At 43.5% G+C, this 21,676-nt stretch overlaps 2 protein-coding genes across 12 annotated transcripts in view; both read left to right on the top strand.

Moving 5' to 3' along the window:
• Positions 1-1,294: 1,294 nt before the first annotated feature.
• PRXL2C (peroxiredoxin like 2C) lies at positions 1,295-9,761 on the top strand. The gene is made up of 6 exons (XM_053408526.1): positions 1,295-1,607; positions 2,453-2,521; positions 3,448-3,501; positions 5,252-5,357; positions 7,509-7,640; positions 9,455-9,761. Exons 1-6 carry the CDS (start codon positions 1,416-1,418, stop codon positions 9,580-9,582), a joined length of 681 nt encoding a protein of 226 aa, XP_053264501.1. The 5' UTR covers positions 1,295-1,415; the 3' UTR covers positions 9,583-9,761.
• Positions 9,762-17,897: 8,136 nt separating this feature from the next.
• CDC14B (cell division cycle 14B) overlaps positions 17,898-21,676 on the top strand; it is a 52,167-nt gene continuing 48,388 nt past the window's right edge. For 4 of the 11 annotated variants that reach the window (XM_053408271.1, XM_053408273.1, XM_053408274.1 and 1 more), the window contains exon 1: positions 17,902-18,115. In XM_053408271.1, the coding sequence (XP_053264246.1) occupies positions 17,935-18,115 (181 nt within the window). In that variant the 5' untranslated portion in view covers positions 17,902-17,934. Of the gene's footprint in view, positions 18,116-21,676 lie in introns of all 11 variants that reach the window. The other 7 variants (XM_053408280.1, XM_053408277.1, XM_053408276.1 and 4 more) reach the window with 4 other exon arrangements.

Here is a 21,676-nt window from a genome sequence, read left to right on the forward strand (position 1 = left end):
ATAATGAAGCCAATCTCGCACTTTATCTTTTATTTTCTCAAAACTCTGCAATTTCAATTTATCTCCTTCTTGTTCCAGAATTTCCCAATATTTCAGCCATTTGGCCTCCATATTGAGCTTTTTCTGGGCCTTTGCTTCCATCAGTGACAACCACCTTGGGGTTTTATTTTCAAATAGGTCCTTATATCTTATCCAGACATTAAACAGTGCTTTTCGGACAATATGGTTTTTGAATGCTTTGTGTGCTTTAACCTTGCCATACCACAAATATGCATGCCACCCAAAAACGTTATTAAAACCTTCTAAATCCAAAATGTCTGTGTTCTCAAGAAGCAGCCATTTTTTCAACCAACAGAATGCTGCTGATTCATAATAGAGTTTAAGGTCTAGCAGGGCAAATCCACCTCTTTCCTTTACATCAGTTAATATTTTAAATTTTATTCTGGGCTTCTTGCCCTGCCAGACAAATCTGGAAATGTCTCTCTGCCACTTCTTGAAACAGTCCTTTTTGTCCAAAATTTGCAATGATTGAAACAGAAATAACATTCTTGGCAATACGTTCATCTTTATAACAGCAATTCGGCCGAACAAGGAAAGCTTCAAATTTGACCATATTTCTAGATCTTTTTTCACTTCTGACCAACATTTCTCATAATTGTCTTTAAATAAATGTAAGTTCTTAGCGGTCATGTCAACCCCCAGATATTTTACTTTCTTAACCAATGTTAAACCTGTCTCCTTCTGAAACCTCTCTTTCTCAATCGGTGTTAACATTTTTTCAAGGATTCAACCTCAATCCATTAGCCGCCATCCATCCTCCAACCCCCTCCAGACACTCACACAGGACCTCCTAGTGTATCTGAAGAAGTGTGCATGCACACGAAAGCTCATACCAAGAACTAACTTAGTTGGTCTTTAAGGTGCTACTGGAAGGGGAAAAAATTTTGTTTTGGCTTTTACACTGGTAAGCCCAAAAGGAGGAGGAGGATTTCTATATGGTAACGTGTGGGAAGGCACTGAACCGATTTGGAGGAGAAGGGCAAGAAGAGCTTGCTATCCACATAGCAAGGAGGGTACTGAGAAGTATTACTATGCTTGGGAGAACTTGTGTTTTGTGTGTGTGTGTGTGTGTGTGTAATGCACTTGGAGGGAAGAGCTGGCTGGCACACTTCTTCAGATGCGCAGGCCAATGCGCACGCCTCCTAACGTGACGTCTAGCCATTTCTTGCGCCAGGAGAACTTAGCCAGCGCGCCTGTTTTGGCGCAAATGGGAACACGGCGAAGCGCCCCGATGGCCGCCCTCGCCTTCCCTTCCCTCCTCTGGGCGGAGTTCCCCAGCCCAAAACAAGGGAAGGAGTCCAGGCTCTCCGCCCCGGCCGGCCTCCCCCCTCCGCCTCCCTGCCCGGGGTCCCAGCATGGCGGGCCAGGGCGCCCCGGGGGCCCCGCTGCCCGTCACGCGCCAAGTGGGTGCCCGGGTTCGCCCCCTCGCCGATGCGCCCATGGAGCTGCGAGACGCCGCCCGGCGCCTGGTGGTGGACGCGGCCGGGAAAGCGGTTCCCTTCGGCTCCCTGTACCGGGAGCGGAAGGCGATCGTGGTGTTTGTGCGGGTAAGCCGAGGTGGGAGATCCACCCCCCAAAAAGTGATTCGTTTTTAAAGGGAACTTTAAAAAGCCTTGCGCTTTTTTGCAAGACTTTCGTTTCGTCTTGCAAACAGGAAATCGGAAGCGGCGATCGCGGTCCGGATTGCAGCCGAGGCCTTGGAGGAAACCGGGCCGTCCGATGCACGTTCGTTTTAGGCAGGCATTCTTCACCCCATTGACCTGGGACTTATCCTTGTTGAATTCAGAAGGGCTTTTGTTTTCTTCGTAGACACGTGGCAAGGATCGCGCTTCAATAGCGCTGCGCTCTTACCACTTCAGTGGAGTGGCTGATCACTAAAGAGGGAAAAAAATCTTCCCTTGATCACGCTTCCCGAGTTGCAATGGATCCAATCGCAACACGTTTGTGCATGACTAATTCTAAAGAAGGGACTTTTAAACAGGGCTGTAGCCAAATTAAAGGAATTTTTATTCGCTCACCAGAGATTTTCTGCCATTCCACCTAGTAAATAAAGGACTTGCTGGTTTTGTTCTGGAAAAGAAAAGAAAAAATATAATGGGCAGTGTACAAAACTCCCAGAAAGCATGCAATTATCTTTTATCTCTTAGCCCTCCCCTCAAAAGAAGATTTTTCTTCCTTTTTGTTTTTTGATGCTCTGACCTTTGAGTGAACAGGTATGAAATCATTAAAAACAGTGTGATGGATCCAGACCTCCAGCCTCCAACTCTACTATAGATGGCTTTCTGATCAACGCTATTTAAGCCTCAGCGTACTTACCTATTACCCCCACCAATTTTGAGACCTCGACACTTTTATTACAGTTGTTCGGACACTCCTCATTGTCTCTTTTCAGCATTTCTTGTGTTACGCCTGTAAGGAATATGTGGAAGATCTGGGCAAGATTCCCAAGACATTTTTACAAGTAAGTAAGTAAGTTTTTTTTTTTAAAGTATTATATTGTGAAGTCCAATATAGGGCAATTTTACTGTATTTACATATATCTTCAATTACTTTATAATGCATGCAGTGATGAATTTGCTTTCTGTCATTGTTTTTAAATATTCAGTATCAGCTGAACACCCTGGAAGCCAAAGAATCAGTATCGCAAACAGTAGTTCCTTCTTGGTTTGCAAGAATACGTATGCACTAATCTGTTATATTAATAATAACAGAATAAAAAAACAAAGACAGACAGAGGTGAGGTTTCAGAGGAAACTTGTGATAAATATGTAGACCACCATCAGCCCCCAACCTCATCTGTAAAGAGGCAATTCCTTAAAAAGCTGAAAAGGCCTATGCTTCAGGAATCCTGCACCGGGTTCCACTGTAAAAATAATAATAATAATAATAATAATAATAATAATAATAATAATAATAAAATAATTTATTTATACCCCGCCCTCCCCAGCCAAGACTGGGCTCAGGGCGGCTAACAACCAATAATAAAAACAAGATTAAAATACAATTTAAAGATTAAGATACAATGTTAAAACAATTAGGGAGCAATCTGTACAGGGTTACAGAGAAATAGTGCCAATCAGCACTAAGAAGGTTATGTTCAAATAACCAGTCTAGAAAACTAATCACTGCTGTAATTAATAACATTCCAGAATTGGCTGCACAATCCAAAAACATTTCTGCCGTCCTATCTGATTCTTGCACCGTTGTATCATCACTGTAAATTGCCATCATATCATCTCATTTTGAGAGTCTCTGCTGTCATAGCTGTTGTGAAGTCCACCTTAAGCGTTTATTATCTTGCCGCAATGATCGTGTTGTAAGTACTAGCTGCAGTTTAAAGATTTATATATACTTTTGTGTGTTTCCCCCGACACCTTCCCCATTTAGGATGCAAATGTCAGACTTGTGGTTATTGGACAATCATCGCACCATCACATTAAGGTAGGTCCGTGTAAGTCGGAGTTATTCTACTGGCATATTTTGTGCATTTCCCTCTCTGTTCACAACCAGTGTGAAGTAGGGGCTGATGTAACTGGCATCATCTATACCTGGGAGCAGATCGTAATAAGGTCTGCATCAGAAACCCTTCTCCAGATGCCCACATCTTTAGAGGGTACCACAGAGAAGTGTTGTTTTTTTTCAGGTGGCACCAAACTTTTGCAATATTACGTTATTATTATTTAATTTTTTAAATTTTGTTATTGAAAACTGCCTTCAAGTATTGGGCAATGAGGTGGGATTTAAAGTTTATAAATAATAGTGCCATCCCGTGCCTATCTACTAAGAAGTAAGTCTTGGTGGCTTTACTCCCAAGTAACTATATACAGTGGTACCTCGGGTTACAGACACTTCAGGTTACAGACTCTGCTAACTCAGAAATAGTACCTCGGGTTAAGAACTCTGCTTCAGGATGAGAACAGAAATCGTGCTCTGGCGGCGCGGCAGCAGCAGGAGGCCCCATTAGCTAAAGTGGTGCTTCAGGTTAAGAACAGTTTCAGGTTAAGAACGGACCTCCGGAACCAATTAAGTACTTAACCCGAGGTACCACTGTATAGGTTTGCACTTAAATAAATGAAAAGAAAAGTTATATGAGCCATGTTCATATCTGCATGATAAATTTAAAAGCGCTCTATGTCACTTGATCAGTCACAACGTCCTCCAAAGAATCATGGAAACTGTAGTTTGTTACGGGTGCTGGGAATAATAGTTTTTGGGGGTGTTCTATCAACCCCCAGTACCCTTAACAAACTACAGTTCCCAGGATCCTTTGGGAGGAAACCAAGACTGTTGGCACAAGCGTGCTTTAAATGTATAGCATGGATGCTACCACTTCTGTTTGTCTAATATATCATTACTAAAATACATGTGAATAAGGACAGTTGGTTTCCAGTGGACTTATTTTTAAGTGTCCTTGAGGGTAAACACTGTAGAGTCCCACCAAAGAGGAACTTTTCCTTGAATACACACATCTAAGCCCATAGGGATAGCTGCATTTTAAGTGTGGAGCTTGAAGGTTTTCAAAATCAGAATTACTCTCTGGTCCTAAATACACTTAACTGGAGATAAGTCCCACTCATTTTAGTAACAATTATTTCCAAACATGTATGCCTAGGGCTACATCCATACAACATAATCTTAAACATGTTGACGCGGGAGAAAGTCCTATTGAATGTAATGAGACTGGGACCTCCCCATACATGTGCAGCCTTCGTTTTCCAAGTAAAGGTAAAGAGACCCCTGACCATTAGGTCCAGTTGTGGCCGACTCTGGGGTTGCAGCGCTCATCTCGCTTTATTGGCCGAGGGAGCCGGCGTACAGCTTCCAGGTCATGTGGCCAGCATGACTAAGCCGCTTCTGGCGAACCAGAGCAGCACACGGAAACGCCGTTTACCTTCCCACTTAAGCGGTACCTATTTATCTACTTGCACTTTGACGTGCTTTCAAACTGCTAGGTTGGCAGGAGCAGGGACTGAGCAACATCACCCCGTCGCGGGGATTCAAACCGCTAACCTTCTGATCGGCAAGTCCTAGGCTCTGTGGTTTAACTCACAGCACCACCCGTGTCCCTCGCTTTCCAAGTAGTTAGTAATAATAATTTTTATTATTCTACCCTGCTCATCTGCCTGGGTTGCCCCAGCCACTCTGGGCAGCTTTCCAATGCATTATTTTGATATTTACATGTTTCTTGCAGCCGTTTTGCACTTTGACAGGTTATTCTCATGAAATGTATGTGGATCCTGAAAGGGAAATCTACAGGACGCTTGGGATGAAAAGGGGTGAAGCATCCGCTACAACAGGTAAGCTGTGGTACCAACTGTAAACACAGAGGCCACAGCACAAAAAGTAGTCACGTAAGGAACTATAGATCACAAGCAATTTCCCTCTCATACTCACCGAAAAACATACAACTGGTTTATCACTTATGGCAATGAATAACTAAGGATTATACCCAGTACTAGATCAGGTCCCAGTCACCAGTCTAGCTGCCGCATTCTGGATTAGTTTTAGTTTCTGGGTCACCTTCAAAGGTAGCCCCACGTAGAGCGCATTGCAGTAGTCCAAGTGGGAGATAACTAGAGCATGCACCACTCTGGTGAGACAGTCCGCGGGCAGGTAGGAACATACCAGGTGGAGCTGGTAGACAGTTGCCATGGACACAGCACTGACCTGCGCCTCCATGGACAGCCGTGAGTCCAAAATGACTCCCAGGCTGCGCACCTGGTCCTTCAGGGGCACAGCTACCCCATTCAGGACCAGGGAGTCCCCCACACCAGCCCGCCTCCTGTCCCCCCAAAACAGTACTTCTGTCTTGTCAGGATTCAACCGCAATCCGTTAGCCGCCATCCATACTCCAACTGCCTCCACATGACACCATATTTAAAGTACATGGCTTCCCCCCAAAAATCCTGGGAACTGTAGTTTGTGGCTCCGTGGTAAGTAAACTACAGCTCCCAGATCTCTGTTAAGGTAGTATAAATGCGCTTTAACTATATGGTGTGGATTTGGGGCCAACCCAGCCATGAGGGGCTGAGGTAGTTGCCTCAGGTGGTGGAAGCCCATGAAGGCAGCACCCTGAACGACCGACCCCCCCCCCCCGCCTCCCCTGGAGCAGCAGCACTGGTTTCTCATGAGAGCTCACTGCAATCTCGCAAAATCTTACTGAAATCTCACAAGAGATTTCAGTGACATCTCGTGGATCTTGCTGCCACCTCATGGGTTCTGCTGCATAACCCAGATAAGGGGGAAAGCATAAAAGCAATGTGATCCTCTGTTGATGGATTATTATATATCAACATGTGTGTAGAGGGAGTGTGTGTTTTAAGCTTGGACTTAAAGGACAACTGAATGGGGGGAAAATACAGTCTGTGACAATCCAATTAGAGCATAAATATTCAGCATGACCCTTAATAGCTGCAGTGCTTTGCGATAACCTTGCATCTGGATTCACTCCCCTATGAATCATTGGGACTGTAGGGTTTACAGAGAAACAATTTACGTAATACTTTTTCTAGCAGTCTGCGTTAGATTCCTATTCTCGCATAAGTCACCCTACTTAAAAACTGAACAAGAGAGGAAGGCTGCAATCCTAAACAATTATTCGGTAGTAAGTCCCATTAGGTATTATTAGGCAGTAAGTCCCGGGACGCGGGTGGCGCTGTGGGTTAAACCACAGAACCTAGGACTTGCTGATCAGAAGATCAGCGGTTTGAATCCCCGCGACGGGGTCCCTGCTCCTGCCAACCTAGCAGTTCGAAAGCATGTCAAAATGCAAGTAGATAAATAGGTACTGCTCCGGCGGGAAGGTAAACGGCGTTTCCGTGCACTGCTCTGGTTTGCCAGAAGCGGCTTAGTCATGCTGGCCACATGACCCGGAAGCTCCCTCGGCCAATAAAGTGAGATGAGTGCCGCAACCCCAGAGTCGGTCATGACTGGACCTAATGGTCAGGGGTCCCTTGACCTTTACCTTTAAGTCCCATTGGGACTTCGGAGTAAGCACAAAGACAGGTTTGCATTGTTAGGCTTAGGTGGGAAGATAGCTGGCCTTAGAAGGAAAAGTCCATTGTTGTTGTTGGTTTATGAGTAGAAATTTCTGCTTTTCCTCCTCAGTCTGATCACTTCCGTTTTCTTATTGGATAGTCAAATGGCTTGCTCTCTCCTAAGCACATTTAGAGAACAACAACTACCAGACTTTTAGAAGACATCTGAAGGCAGCCCTATTTAGGGAAGCGTTTAATGTTTGATGGATTACTGTATATTAATATTTTGTTGGAAGCCGCCCAGAATGGGCGGGGTATAAACAATAAATTATTATTATCATTAATTCCATCTGACTGACTTGCACAAAACTGTGCATAGATTGTAGCCAGGTATGCTTGCAAGATCTGCAGAGCAAACTTAATTTCTCATGCAAAGTACGCTTTCTCTTCTATATCATCATATCATTTCAGTGCAAAGTCCTCATGTAAAATCCAACCTGCTGTCAGGAAGCATCAAGAGCGTGTGGAGAGCAATGACGAGCCCTGCATTTGATTTTCAAGGAGATCCAGCTCAGCAGGGGGGCACTTTGATTTTAGGTCCAGGTAAGGCTGTTTGTTAAAATTAACCTTTGCCTCGGTTATGCTTACATGATGCATTTGTTCCCCTGGATATACTGGTGAAAAGTGGCCAAGCCCTTGCCTCCCTTTCTTCATACCATTGAGATTTCACACATGCACACACTTAAGGAACTTAGCAGATAAACATGCTACCACCAGATAGCATGGATTTAATGGGTGGAGGGAGAGCAGCCAATCTGTGCCCTCCAGCGTGATGTAGTGGTTAAGAGCTGTAGTCTCGTAATCTGGTGAACCGGGTTCGCTTCCCCACTCCTCCACATGCAGCTGCGGGGTGACCTTGGGCTAGTCACACTTCTCTGAAGTCTCTCAGCCCCACTCACCTCACAGAGTGTTTGTTGTGGGGGAGGAAGGGAAAGGAGAATGTTAGCCGCTTTGAGACTCCTGAAGGGGAGTGAAAGGCAGGATATCAAATCCAAACTCTTCTTCTTCCCCACTTCACAACTATCAATGACTTTAATGGGTCTTCTTTCTGACTTGGCCCTGGTGCTATGTGGTTATTTTGTTGTGTGACCTCTCCTTCCTTCCCTTAATGTGCTATACTTAAGAAATGATGCTAGATAGTTGGAAGTCCAAACCCCCCACAGTGCAGGAATATAGAGCTGTCTCTTGCATGGATCAAACCTGCAAGCTTGGCATTGATCAGCACTACACTCGAACCAACTGAGCTCTCCAGCTGGGGGAGATTTGAACTTGCGGCAGTGGGAGCAAACCTCCTGTTTAGTGGTACAGGGAGTTGTGCTGGGGATATGCCTACATTGCTGCAAGTTCGTTGTTGTGAGTGGGTTGCATGTGGGTGTCATCAACAGCACAGTCCTTGATTGGTGGGCTTTGGTGGTGTTTTAAGTGGTTATTGGGGGGGGCGTGTTTTGTGCTGTTTGGAAGTTTTCTGGTTTCTCCCCTCTGCTCCTAGTTTGAGCACATACAGTGGTACCTCGGGTTACAGACGCTTCAGGTTACAGATGCTTCAGGTTACAGACTCCGCTAACCCAGAAATAGTACCTTGGGTTAAGAACTTTGCTTCAGGATGAGAAGAGAAATCGTGCTCCGGCGGCACGGTGGCAGCAAAAGTGGTGCATCAGGTTAAGAACAGTTTCAGGTTAAAAACAAACCTCCAGAACAAATTAAGTTCTTAACCCGAGGTACCACTGTATATGACAGTCATTGTGCTGATGTAGCAACACTTAATCACAATTTCTCTTCCCCTGCAGCATAATCAGAGTATAGTAATCAGTAAATGGGGCGTTTTGTTATCTGGAAAGTACTCCCCCCCCAAAAAAAAAATTCCATAGCTGATATAGAATATGCAGGACCGTCTTTAGCAGATGTGGCGCTGGGGTGCAAATAGCCACTCAGTGCCCCCAAATTACCACAGATCGTGGGGGGGCGAAGCTGCGCACTGCCAGCCATGGGGGGGGGTTGCGCAACTCTTCCCCATCCCGCTACAGGAGAGCAATCCCCGCAGAGGCTTGGGAGGCAAGCTGCACGCCCGCCAGCCATATGTTTGACGGGGCGCAGCTGGCGGGCGTGCAGGGAAAGGGGAGGCCCCCAGCAAAGCTGTGCAGCTCCCCCACTCGCTGGGGCGCCCCTGAGAGGCCGGCGCCCTGGGGCAACGAACCACTAAGCCGTATGGGAAAGACGGCTCTGAGAATATGAACAACCAGCTCCCGTATCCGACAACCAAGGCACCAGACCGCATTGGCTGAAAAGATAGGTGATTGTGAATATTGGTAGCAATATTTTGTAGATAGGCAGTAACAGGCTTACTTTTCACCCCACAGGGAATGAAATCTACCATGTGCACCTTGACCAAAACAGGTTGGACCATGTTCCCATTAACACTGTTTTGCAACTTGCTGGAGTTCAAGCAGTAAACTTCACCAACAGATCTCCAATTATTGATGTGTGACTTTGTCAAAAGGAGAAAAAATCCAGGGGGCAAGTTAAATGATACATGTCAACAGTGTGTTCAGCAAATAATTTTGGGTGAGGTTACTGTAACATTGGAAGATTCCTGGCTACTGAATAGTTCGGTTTCCGGTGGGTAAAAATGGACGTCACACATTATTGTTTCACTGAACTCAAAGTTGTGTTTAACAAGAAAAAAGTGATGTTTAAACTTGCATAAAAATATACTTGGCATACACAGTGTGTAGGTTTTATTCCATCACAGCCTTTATTATTATTAGTGAGTTCTGTCTTCTGAACCCCCGTCTCACAATGACTTAATAAAAGGACATGTTTTTCTACAGATTAAATAAAAATGTAAATTTCTACTGTCTGTAAAACAGCTTCTTCGATGAGTCAAAACAAAATGGTTATGATTTGGACCCAGTGGTGGAGACTCTGCAGTCCTCTTCAAGAATATTGACATGGACTCAATGGGTAGTAGACAACTAAGTTTTATTCAGAGTGAATTCTAAGAAATGAATTAATTTGTCTGCTCTGAATAAAACTTAATTGAATACCACCTGATAGGCTGTGAGGAACTGAAACGTGCAAAGGAAAGTAATTTTGTTTTTGTTTTTTTATAATATTTTTATTAGAGAATTTTTTATAACCACAGAAACATAACATAACAATACAATAAACACAACAAATACATAAACAAACAAAAACAAAAACAAAAAAACAAGTACAATTTCATATCTTAATTTCTTATACCTTTCTTCCCCGACTTCCTCATGCCTCCCTTTTCTGTATTCCAGATTCTAATCAATTATTCAGCAAATCTTCCCTTATTTTAATTTAATTTAATCTTCCTTATTCTCCTTGTCTTAACCGTTACTAATAGTAACCGTTTACTTTCTAGTCCAACATCATTCTAACTTTCATTAATTTTGTAATATTTCTTTAAATAGTCCTTAAATTTTTTCCATTCTTCTTCCGCTGCTTCTCTTCCCTGGTTTCGGATTCTGCTCGTCATTTCTGCCAGGCCCATGTAGTCAATCACCTTCATCTGCCATTCTTCCAGAGTGGGTAGATCTTGTGTCTTCCAGTACTTCGCAATGAGTATTCTTGCTGCTGTTGTGGCGTACATAAAAAAAGTTATATCCGTCTTTAACACCCCTTGGCCAACAATACCCAAGAGAAAAGCCTCTGGTTTCTTAGGGAAGGTATATTTAAATACCTTTTTCAGTTCATTATAGATCATTTCCCAGAATGCCTTAATCTTCGGGCACGTCCACCAGAGGTGAAAGAATGTGCCTTCCTTTTCTTTACATTTCCAACATTTATTATCAGGCAAATGGTAAATCTTTGCAAGCTTGACTGGGGTTATGTACCACCTATAGATCATTTTCATAATATTTTCTCTTAAGGCATTACATGCCGTAAATTTCATCCCGGTGGTCCACAACTTCTCCCAATCAGCAAACAAAATGTTATGACCAATGTCCTGAGCCCATTTAATCATACTTGATTTAACTGTTTCATCTTATGTATTCCATTTCAGCAGCAAATTATACATTTTTGACAAATTCTTAGTACTGGATTCTAACAATTCAGTCTCCAATTTTGATTTTTCCACCTGGAAGCCAATTTTACTGTCCAATTTAAACACTTCATTTATTTGGTGATAGTGCAACCAATCTCTCACCTTCCCTTTTAGTTTCTCAAAACTCTGCAATCTCAGTTTGTCCCCTTCCTTTTCCAAAATTTCCCAATATCTTGGCCACTTCGACTCCATATTTAACTTTTTAACTGCCTTAGCTTCCATTGGCGACAGCCACCTTGGGGTTTTATTTTCCAGCAAATCTTTATATCTAATCCAGACATTTAATAGTGCTTTTCTGACAATATGGTTTTTAAAACCTTTATGTGCTTTGACCTTGTCATACCACAAATATGCATGCCACCCAAAAATATTGTTAAAACCTTCCAAATCCAAAATATCTGTATTTTCAAGAAGCAGCCAATCTCTTAGCCAGCAGAAAGCTGCCGCTTCATAGTACAATTTAAAGTCTGGCAGGGCAAATCCCCCTCTTTCCTTTGAATCCGTTAATATCTTAAATTTAATTCTGGGCTTCTTGCCCTGCCAGACAAATTTAGATATATCTTTCTGCCACTTCTTGAAACAATCCATCTTATCCATTATTTGTAATGCTTGGAACAAAAACAACATTCTTGGCAATACATTCATTTTTATAACTGCAATTTGACCTAACAAGGAAAGCTTCAAGTTTGACCAAATCTCCAAATCTTTTTTCACTTCTGTCCAAGTTTTTTCATAATTATCTTTAAATAAATTCACATTCTTGGCTGTCATATTTATACCCAAATATTTCACTTTTTTAACCACAGTCAACCCTGTCTCATTCTGAAACCTTTCTTTTTCAAACTGTGTTAAATTTTTCTCCAATACCTTAGTCTTTAACTTATTCAATTTAAATCCTGCCACTTGACCAAACTCTTGAATTATTTCCAACACTCTTTTCGTACTAGCTTCTGGCTCTTGTAGTGTAAGTACCAGGTCATCTGCAAATGCTCTCAATTTATATTGTTTAGCTCCGACCTGAACCCCTTTAACCAACTGGTCCTTCCTAATCATATTAAGCAAAACCTCCAGAACCGATATAAAAAGTAGTGGGGAGATAGGGCACCCCTGACGTGTCCCTTTTTCAATCTTGAACTCTTCTGTAACCACATTATTTACAATTAATTTTGCTTTCTGTTCAGAGTATATTGCACCTATACCATTTTCAAACCCTTGGCCTACCCCCATCCCCCGGAGGTTCTTCAACATAAAAACTCCAAGATATATTGTCAAAGGCTTTCTCGGCATCCACAAATATCAAAACTGCCTTAGTGTTTATATTCACTTCCAATTTTTCCAAAATGTCAATTATATTCCTTACATTGTCCGACAAGTGCCTTTTCGGGAGAAAGCCCGCTTGGTCCCCATGAATCTCCTCCATCAAAACTCTTTTCAGTCTCTTTGCTAAAATGTCAGCAAAGATTTTATAATCCACATTTAGTAGCGAGATGGGTCGGTAGTTCTTAAGTTGGGTCTTTTCAGTCTCTGTCTTTGGTATAAGTGTGATGTAAGCCTCCCTCCACGTATCTGGTGCCCTTCTCCCCTCCATAATTTCATTACAGACTTCCTTCAAAGGTTGTACTAACCCTTCCTTCAAAACTTTATAGTATTTGGAAGTCAGTCCGTCCGGTCCGGGAGATTTGCCCAACGTCATACTTTGAATGGCACCTTCTATTTCTTGTGCTGATATTTCCTGATTCAAAATTATCTTACTTTCATGAGAAATCTTTTTCAGCCCATTTTTCTCGAGGAATTGTTCTATATCCATTTCTTTCTGCGGCCCTTGTGTATACAGTTGTCTAAAGTAGCTCTGAAAACAATTCCTAATCTCCACTGGGTTAAATATATTCTTTCCATCCACTTCTAAATTTGTTACCGTGTTGAGTTTTTGTCTCTTCTTTATTTGCCAAGCCAATAGCTTGCCACATTTATCTGCGGATTCAAAAGTCTTTTATCTCATTTGTTTAATTTTCCATTCTATTTCTTGATTCATCAGTTCCATAAACTGTGTTTGATATAATTTAATTTCTCTTAAAATCTCTTGCGATTTTGGTTTCAGTCTTAGTTTCCTTTCCCCTTCTTTTATCTTTTCCAAAATTTTCTCTTTCCTCTCATTTTGACTTCTTTTCTTTAGTGTATTTTGTTGTATCAAAAATCCTCTCATCACGGCTTTACTTGCGTCCCATATTATTCTTTTTTCTACTTTAGTCCTCAAGTTAATTTCAAAATAATCTTTCAAAGTTTTTTGGGCCTTCTTACAAATCTCCTCATCTCCAAATAAGGTGTCATTCATTCTCCATCTGAAGGATCCAGTTGTTGTTTGCTTCATCACCATCTTTACTGCGTTATGGTCGGAGAAGGTTTTTGGGCAGATTTCCACTTTCTTTATACTCGACGCCATACCGCTAGTCACCCAAATTTGGTCAATCCTTGTCCATGTCATTTTGGCTTCAGAAAAGAAGGTTCCCTCTCTTTCTAATGGGTGTTTTGTTCTCCAAATGTCAATCAAGTCCATATTGTCAGTCATTTCAAAGAAAGTTTTTGGTAGTCCTGTCCCCCAGAACTATGTAGGGAATTACTTCCAGACCTTGAGTTAAAACTTCTGCATTTTTTTGGGGTGGGGGAGATAGGAAAACCTGTAACATCAAACATTGTACTCCATGTAAGCATTTAGGGCTATGAACTTTCATACCTTTTGCCCAATTTGGTCCCCAGAGGGTTCAATACAAAATAATGTGTGGATTCACCATAGAAAATACAAGGAAGGCTAGCACAAAATAAGCATGCCATATGTGGAATAAATCTTGTTATTTAGTTTTTATTTGAGAGGGGTGCTTGCTGAGACCTGAGGCCTGATTTTGCGCTACATATTAAATAGCATTTCTCCTTCTATTTACATTGCTATCAGTCAACATGCAACAATAAGGCAGTGCCCTCTCTCACTACTTTACAGTGAAAATGTAGCACCTGTACAGCAGTACAGTAAAGTGAGTGTTGCTGCCTGTAGAAAAGGATAATAACAATAATAATATGATTTATGATTTATATGCCGCCCATCTGACTGGGCTCCCCCAGCCACACTGGGTGGCTTCCAACAAATTAAAATACAATACACACAGGGGTCAGCAAACGTTTTCAGCAGGGGGCCACTCCACTGTCCCTCAGACCTTGTGGGGGGCCGGACTATATTTTGGAGGAAAAATGAACGAATTCCTATGCCCCACAAATAACTCAGAGATGCATTTTAAATAAAAGGACACATTCTACTCAGGTAAAAACACGCTGATTGCTGAACCGTCCGCAGGCTGGATTTAGAAGCCGGATCCGGCCCCCGGGCCTTAGTTTGCCTGGCTAATTAACCCAATGGCACCATCTCATAGATCCAGCCTAACAGGAATGGATCCACTGGAGCAAAATGTCTGCAGACATATATTTTTGATCCAGACATAGGCCATGGTCAATGACATCAAAAGCCACTGACAGGTCCAGGATAATTGTCAGGGTTATGTTTCTTCCTGGAGCAGGTCATCTAACAGTGCAACCAACTTGTAGATGCCAGGTGAGTGTGTGTGTGTGTGTGTGTGTGTGTTAGAGAGAGACAGAGAGAAACACACAAAACCACCATGAATGTGATGTGTATGCACACGTACACACATCTATTGATGTGTATCACAAACACCACATACATTGCTGCAGATAATTAATAATAATAATAATAATAATAATAATAATAATAATAATTTTTATTTATACCATGCCCTCCCCAGCCAGAGCCGGGCTCAGGGTGGCTAATACCAGTAAAATTACAGTAAAAACATAATAGGAAAAGGGGGGGAAACCCAATTTAAAATACAAGTTAAAATGCAATTTAAAATGCAGCCTCATTTTAAGAGTAGCCCATAAATCAAAACCAAAACCATAAGGGGAGGGAAACATAAGGGTCAGACTGAGTTCAAACCAAAGGCCAGGTAGAACAGCTCTGTCTTGCAGGCCCTGCGGAAAGATGTCAAGTCCCACAGGGCCCTAGTCTCTTGTGACAGAGCGTTCCACCAAGTCAGGGCCAGTACTGAAAAGGCCCTGTGGCCTTAGTTGAAACCAATCTAACCACCTTGCGACCTGAGACCTCCAAAATGTTGTCATGTGTGGACCTTAAGGTCCTCCGCGGGGCAGACCAAGAGAGGCGGTCCCGTAGGTACGTGGGTCCTTAAAAAACGTAAACAATAGGGTTAAATGTCTGACATTTCTCTGCAAACTCAAATGTTTGCAGTTATGCACAGGATATAGCACAGTGGCAGAGCACATGTTTGTATGATAAAGCCCCCGGGTTCAATCCATGCATCAAGTAGGGCTGGAAAGAAAAACTCCTATCTGAACTCCCAGAGAGATGTTGCTGGTCACCCAGCGCAGCAGAGCTGTATGGACCAACAGCCTCCCTTGGTCTAAGGCTGCTTCCTCTGTTCCAGAGGTGCTGCTTTGTTAAGTCCATTGCAGCAAAAACCACAGGGTAATCTGGCACAGATAACAGCACCTAAAGCAACATAATTGGTATAATACTTTCTTCCTGGCTAAGCTAGGGTGATTGTGGAATCACCAGATGCAGCTGTTGTGGATGGGCATAAGAACACACTGCTTGAATTTTGCATAGAAATTCCAGAAAATTAGCGACTCCACATTAAGACTGGTTGGCCCCATTTTTTACGTCTTCATTGCTTTCTGTGTACCCATGAGAGCCTTTTATGCATCTGATGAAGTTTTCTCTGTTCCTTAAGATGCCACAAGACTGCTTTTCATTTTCATTTTTGCTGTAACAAGCATAGTTATCCTTGCAGCATTTAGGCTTGAATTTTTAAACGCTGATGCTTGAAAATGAGATGAAAACATAGCATTTTACTATCCAGCAGATGGCAGACATATCCTAAAAGGGAGCAGAGAGAGGAAGCATTATATGTTGATGTTAAAGCAAAGACTATTGGAACTATATGGAAATGGCTGAGATGACTGGCAGAATCCGAGACCAGGGAGAAGAGTTGGTGGAAGAAGATTGGAGGAAATTTAAAATTTATTTACAGAAGCAGTGTAAAATGTATGAATGCTGATGACATTGAAATGAAATGAAGGGGTTTTAGTGACGAGAGTGAAAGTTTGAAATTATAAATTTGGGAGGTAGGATACTTAAGGACAAAGTAGTAGGATATGAATTTGCTGAACCAACTGTCAAAAAGGGATACAAAAAAGGGAGACGTGAGGAAGTCAGGAAAATAAGTTAATCAATGTTGAATAATTAGAAAAGAGTGACTTGTGTTTTTTCTTATTTTACTTCTGTGTGTTGACTGGTGTTTTTTTTCCTTTTTTCCTTTCTTTTTTCTTTTTTCTTTTTTAGGTTAAATGTTTGTATTTTAGGTATTTTATGTATTGTGAAATCTTGGTTTTGTGCTTTTATTGTCCTTTGTTTGGTGATGTCTTTCCTTATTGTTAAATTTAATAAAATATTATTATTAATATATATATATATATATGTTGATGTGTATATGAATAGGAGGAATGGAGGGCGAGCTACGAACAATTCAGACTGATGCCTTGTTTGTGACATGAACTCCATGGAAATTATGAGGCATGCTTCCAGGCACCTGAGGGCAACAGCACACTCCTCAGGTGTTAATTCCTAGAGATTCCTGCATTACAGGGGGTTGGACTGGATGACCCTTGGGGGAGGGAGAACCCTTCCAACTCTACAATTATATATGATTTTTTTGGGCCGCCAGGATGCCAGCCAATAGCTTTCTATACCATGGGCAGGCAAACTAAGGCCTGGGGGCTGGATCTAGCCCAATCACCTCCTAAATCCAGCTGTTGGATGGTCCGGGAATCAGCTTGTTTTTACATGAATAGAATGTGTCCTTTTATTTAAAATGTATCTCCGGGTTACAGTGGTACCTCGGGTTAAGTACTTAATTCGTTCCGGAGGTCCGTTCTTGACCTGAAACTGTTCTTAACCTGAAGCACCACTTTAGCTAATGGGGTCTCCGCTGCAGAACCGCTGGACGATTTCTGTTTTCATCCTGAAGCAAAGTTCTTAACCCGAGGTACTATTTCTGGGTTAGTGGAGTCTGTAACCTGAAGCGTATGTAACCTGAGGTACCAATGTATTTGTGGGGCCTGCCTGGTGTTTTTACATGAGTAGAATGTGTCTTTTTATTTAAAATGCATCTCCAGGTTATTTGTGGGGCATAGAAATTCATTCATATTTACCCCGACATATAGTCCGGCCCCCACAAGGTCTGAGGGACTGTGGACCGGCCCCCTGCTGAAAAAGTTTGCTGTTCTCTACGAATCCGTGGACAGGAAAAGAGAGGAATGTCGAGGCCTTTGTCGCCTTGACCGACCCCCCCCCCACAGACGCAGGTGCTCAGGCGACTTTCACTATGACATCACCGGGGCCGAGCCTGGGGGATTATGGCGTCACGCCTCCCGGCCCAATGAGCGCCGGGCGGGCGGAGGGAGCGCCCGAATGAGGCGGGAGCGGCGCCCGAGCGCGGGAGCGGCAGCAGCAGCAGCGGCCCTCGGCCGGTTGGGAGCCGAGCGGGGCGGCGCTTCTGGCCGCCGCGTCCCGCCGCCCGCCGCCTCCTGCTCCCGCTGGGCTGCGCGAGCCCCGCGAGGGGGGTAAGCGGCGGGGATGAGCGCCGGTGCGCTGCTGCCGCCGCCGCCTCCTCCTCCGCCGCTGCCGCCATGAAGCGGAAGACCTCGGCGGCGGGCGGGCGGCGAAACTCGGCCCCGGCCAGCCTGCCCGACACGCCGCCGCCGCCGGCCGTCAAGAAGACGCGCAGCTCGGCCACGCTGCCCGCCGTCCTGGAGGCGGACGAGCCGGCGCCGCGGCCCCTCCGGAGAGAGCTCTACCTGCAGATCACAGGTGAGGGGGCGCGGAGGCGGGTGGGCGTGTTGGGATGGATGGGGCGCCTGTTTTCCCAACCCCCGGTTGCACCGGGGGGGGGGGACGGGACTCGCAGATCCGCCTCCCTCGCTTGGAAACCAGCCTCCCGAGTTACTTCGCGGCGCGGATTTTTCCGCAGCTGCCCTTTGAGTCCGCGCGGGGTGAACAATGCCCGGGCTTCCTTCGCGCTTCCAAACGTTGCGCGCTCCCCGCGATCCCTTGGGATTGAAAATCTGATGCACGAGGAAGCTCCCGATCCCCTCTCAATAATCGCGGTGTTGTTATTGTTGTTTTTTGCCTCCGAATGCAAATAGGTCAGACGTTCCCCTCCTCCACCATCCCTGGTGCTATCCTGGTTTCTTTTCTTTTCCCCAAAAAATTTTTTGGGGGTTTTCACAACATTATAAACAAACACATAAGACAAACAAACATAAATCATAGCCTTATTGAAAATTACACTTGTTAACATTGTTAAGTGACTTCCTCGCTTCCCCTTGGGTGAATTTCATTGCATGTCCTTTTAACGGTTTTCCAAATCACAGTTCTTATGAAATTTAACTCAAAAATTAACATCCTTAAATCTTCACATTATGAAATTAAACATATTAATTCATCACTTAACATAAATAAAATCCTAAGCCAATTAAGTATCTGCAAGCTGTTTTCAGTTAATTTAACTTCACATATGTAACTAAGTAATCATTAAATTTATTCCACTCTTCCTGAAGGAGGAGGAGTATTAGGAAGAGTGGGTGTTTTCCTGATTTCTGATCAAATCTTCCAATTCTGTGCATTGCCTTTTGTATACAGATGGGGAGGATGTTTTTTCCCCTTGGGGGAAACTGCTGCCTCCCCAGAGTCGGTGTGCCTGTGTGGGATAAACAAGACTTCTTTATTGTCGCCTGTTCGATGGGTGCTTGTTTTCCTCTCCACCTTTTGTACAGGAAGCTTAACATGACTCAAAACTGTCCTGATGATACAAATCCTGGGCAAAAGGACCTCCAGGTTGCTTTGCCACTAGCTCCCTGCTTTATAGACTTGTAGAGTTGGAAGAGACCCCTGGGGTCATCTAGTCCACCCCCTGCAATGCCGGAATCTCGGCTAAAGCATCCATGACAGCTGGCCACATTTAGTCGGAATCTCCTTTCTTGTAATTTGCAGCCATTGGTTCGAGTCCTACCCTCCAGAGCAGGATAAAACAAGCTTGCTCCATCTTCCATGTGACAGCCCTTTAGATATTTGGATATGGCTATTATATCTCCTTTCCGTCTCCTGTTTTCCAGGCTTACCATAGCCAGCTCCTTCAACCATTCCTCATAAGGCTTGCTTTCCAGACCCTTGTTCACCTTGGTCATCATTACGGTGGGAAGCACTCTTCCGAGTAACGCAGTACAGTGGTACCTCGAGTTAAGTACTTAATTCGTTCCAGAGGTCTGTTCTTAACAACCTGAAACTGTTCTTAATCTGAAGCACCACTTTAGCTAATAGGGCCTCCCGCCGCTGCTGCGCCGCCGGAGCACGATTTCTGTTCTCATCCTGAAGCAAAGTTCTTAACCCGAGGTACTATTTCTGATTTAGCAGAGTCTGTAACCTGAAGCGTATGTAACCCGAAGTGTATGTAACCTGAGGTACCACTGTAGTTCTAAGCTTCTCCGTACAGTATATTTTAAAAAAGGTAAAGGACCCCTGACAGTTAAGTCCAGTCGCAGAGAACTCTGGGGTTGTGGTGCTCATCCTGCTTTACAGGCTGAGGGAGCTGACGTTTGTTCGGAGCCAGCATGACTAAGCCACTTCTGGCGAAACCAGAGCAGCACACAGAAACGCCGTTTACCTTCCTGCTGGAGTGATACCTGTTTATCTACTTGCACTTTTTGGCGTGCTTTCAAACTGCTAGGTTGGCAGGAGCAGGAACCGAGCAACGGGAGCTCACCCCGTCACAGGGATTTGAACCGCCGACCTTCTGATCGGCAAGCCCAACAGGCTCAGTGGTTTAGACCTAGACCACAGCGCCACCCGCATCCTTCCAATAGTATATTATTATTTATTCATTATTACATGTAAAGCTCATATATCCTCCAAGAAGCTCAAAGTGGCATGCACAGTTCTCCCTACTCCCCATTTCATCTACTCAACAACCCTGTCAGGTAGGTTAGTCTGAAACAATTGACTTGCTGAACATCACCCAGGGAGTTTCATGGCTGAGCAGAGAGATGCAAACCCAGGGACAGTATCCAGCTAAACAGTTCCGCTAGCACAAAGACTTTTGGGTGACCCCTAAGTCTGGTGGGTTGAAGGTGGGGGTGGTGGGTACCCAGAACAGATTTAGGGGTTGCATAGAGAGAGGAGAGAAAAGGATCAGGAAGTTGCATTGCATAGCTAAATGTCCCTGCACTACTTGTTGGTTGGGGCAGTATCCAGGTAAACATTTCCACTTGTAGATATATTATAGATATATTGCAATATGGCACTACACAGGCTGTCACATCAGCGTGAACATTCTAAAACAATGCTAGGCTGCAATTCCTCTTTTCTAGTTAAGAGATGCCTTAACCTTATGAATCACAACATGATTCTCCGTCTGCATGTTTTAGATTTCAACATTTTATTGTATGTATTTATGTTTGTACATAAAATTATACCTACAGTATAATAATATAATACATCTACAAAAATTATAATCTGTAGAATGCCCTCCCTTGTGTTCTTGTAGAAGCCAGGTAAACAAACACCTTTTTCCCAGGCTTTTACAGGCTGATAGATTGGAAGTCCCCTTTTCATAATGCTGTAAATTATGTAACTGATGAGAACTATTTATTTCTTAGGCTTTATTGCTTTCATACTATCTTGTTTTTGTAAACCACCATACAGCCATTTTTGCTGAAGGGTAGTATAGAAAGCTCATGATAAAAAAATAAAAAATGAATCTACATTCTGATCATTGTTACAAAACATATTTTAAGAAGGCAAACAAAGGCTTGGGCAGGGTTCTGGAGTTGAATAACACTCAAGGTTCTTTCCACTCACATGATTGCTCTTCTGTCTCAGCCTGTCATGCTGGATAGATGGGGAATCATCAAAGGCCGCCAGCAAACTACTACCGAACAGCATCTCTGCTTTATTTGATTGATCTGCTTTCTTTTTCCTCCAGCTTTTTCCTGGAAACGCTGTGTATTGTCCTGATCTGATGCATACATAATTTATCTGCACAAAATGGAGTGGATTCTTAAAAATCAAAATAAAGAAGCTAATTTTAGTTTAAATTGGATGTTAACACACATTCAGCTGTATTGAGCCTTCAATTACAGTCATTTCAGTGAAACTCTGAAAGTAAGAAACATGTATGAAAGTTTAGACTCATGAGAACAGACCCAAAGGTCTGCTTGCATGAATCAATGGCAGTTTTCCCCCCACACAGGGGATTGCCTTTATTTCTGCAGATTTCCCCTCTAGAACCTGATCCCATGTCATTCTGAATAGGTTCCCCCAACCCTCAGGAGCAGCAGGGAGCTAAAGTAAGAAAGAGGTGGGAAAGCCCTGTTC

The sequence above is a fragment of the Podarcis raffonei genome, chromosome 11 (genome assembly GCF_027172205.1).
Source record: "Podarcis raffonei isolate rPodRaf1 chromosome 11, rPodRaf1.pri, whole genome shotgun sequence".
Taxonomy (NCBI): Eukaryota; Metazoa; Chordata; class Lepidosauria; order Squamata; family Lacertidae; genus Podarcis; species Podarcis raffonei.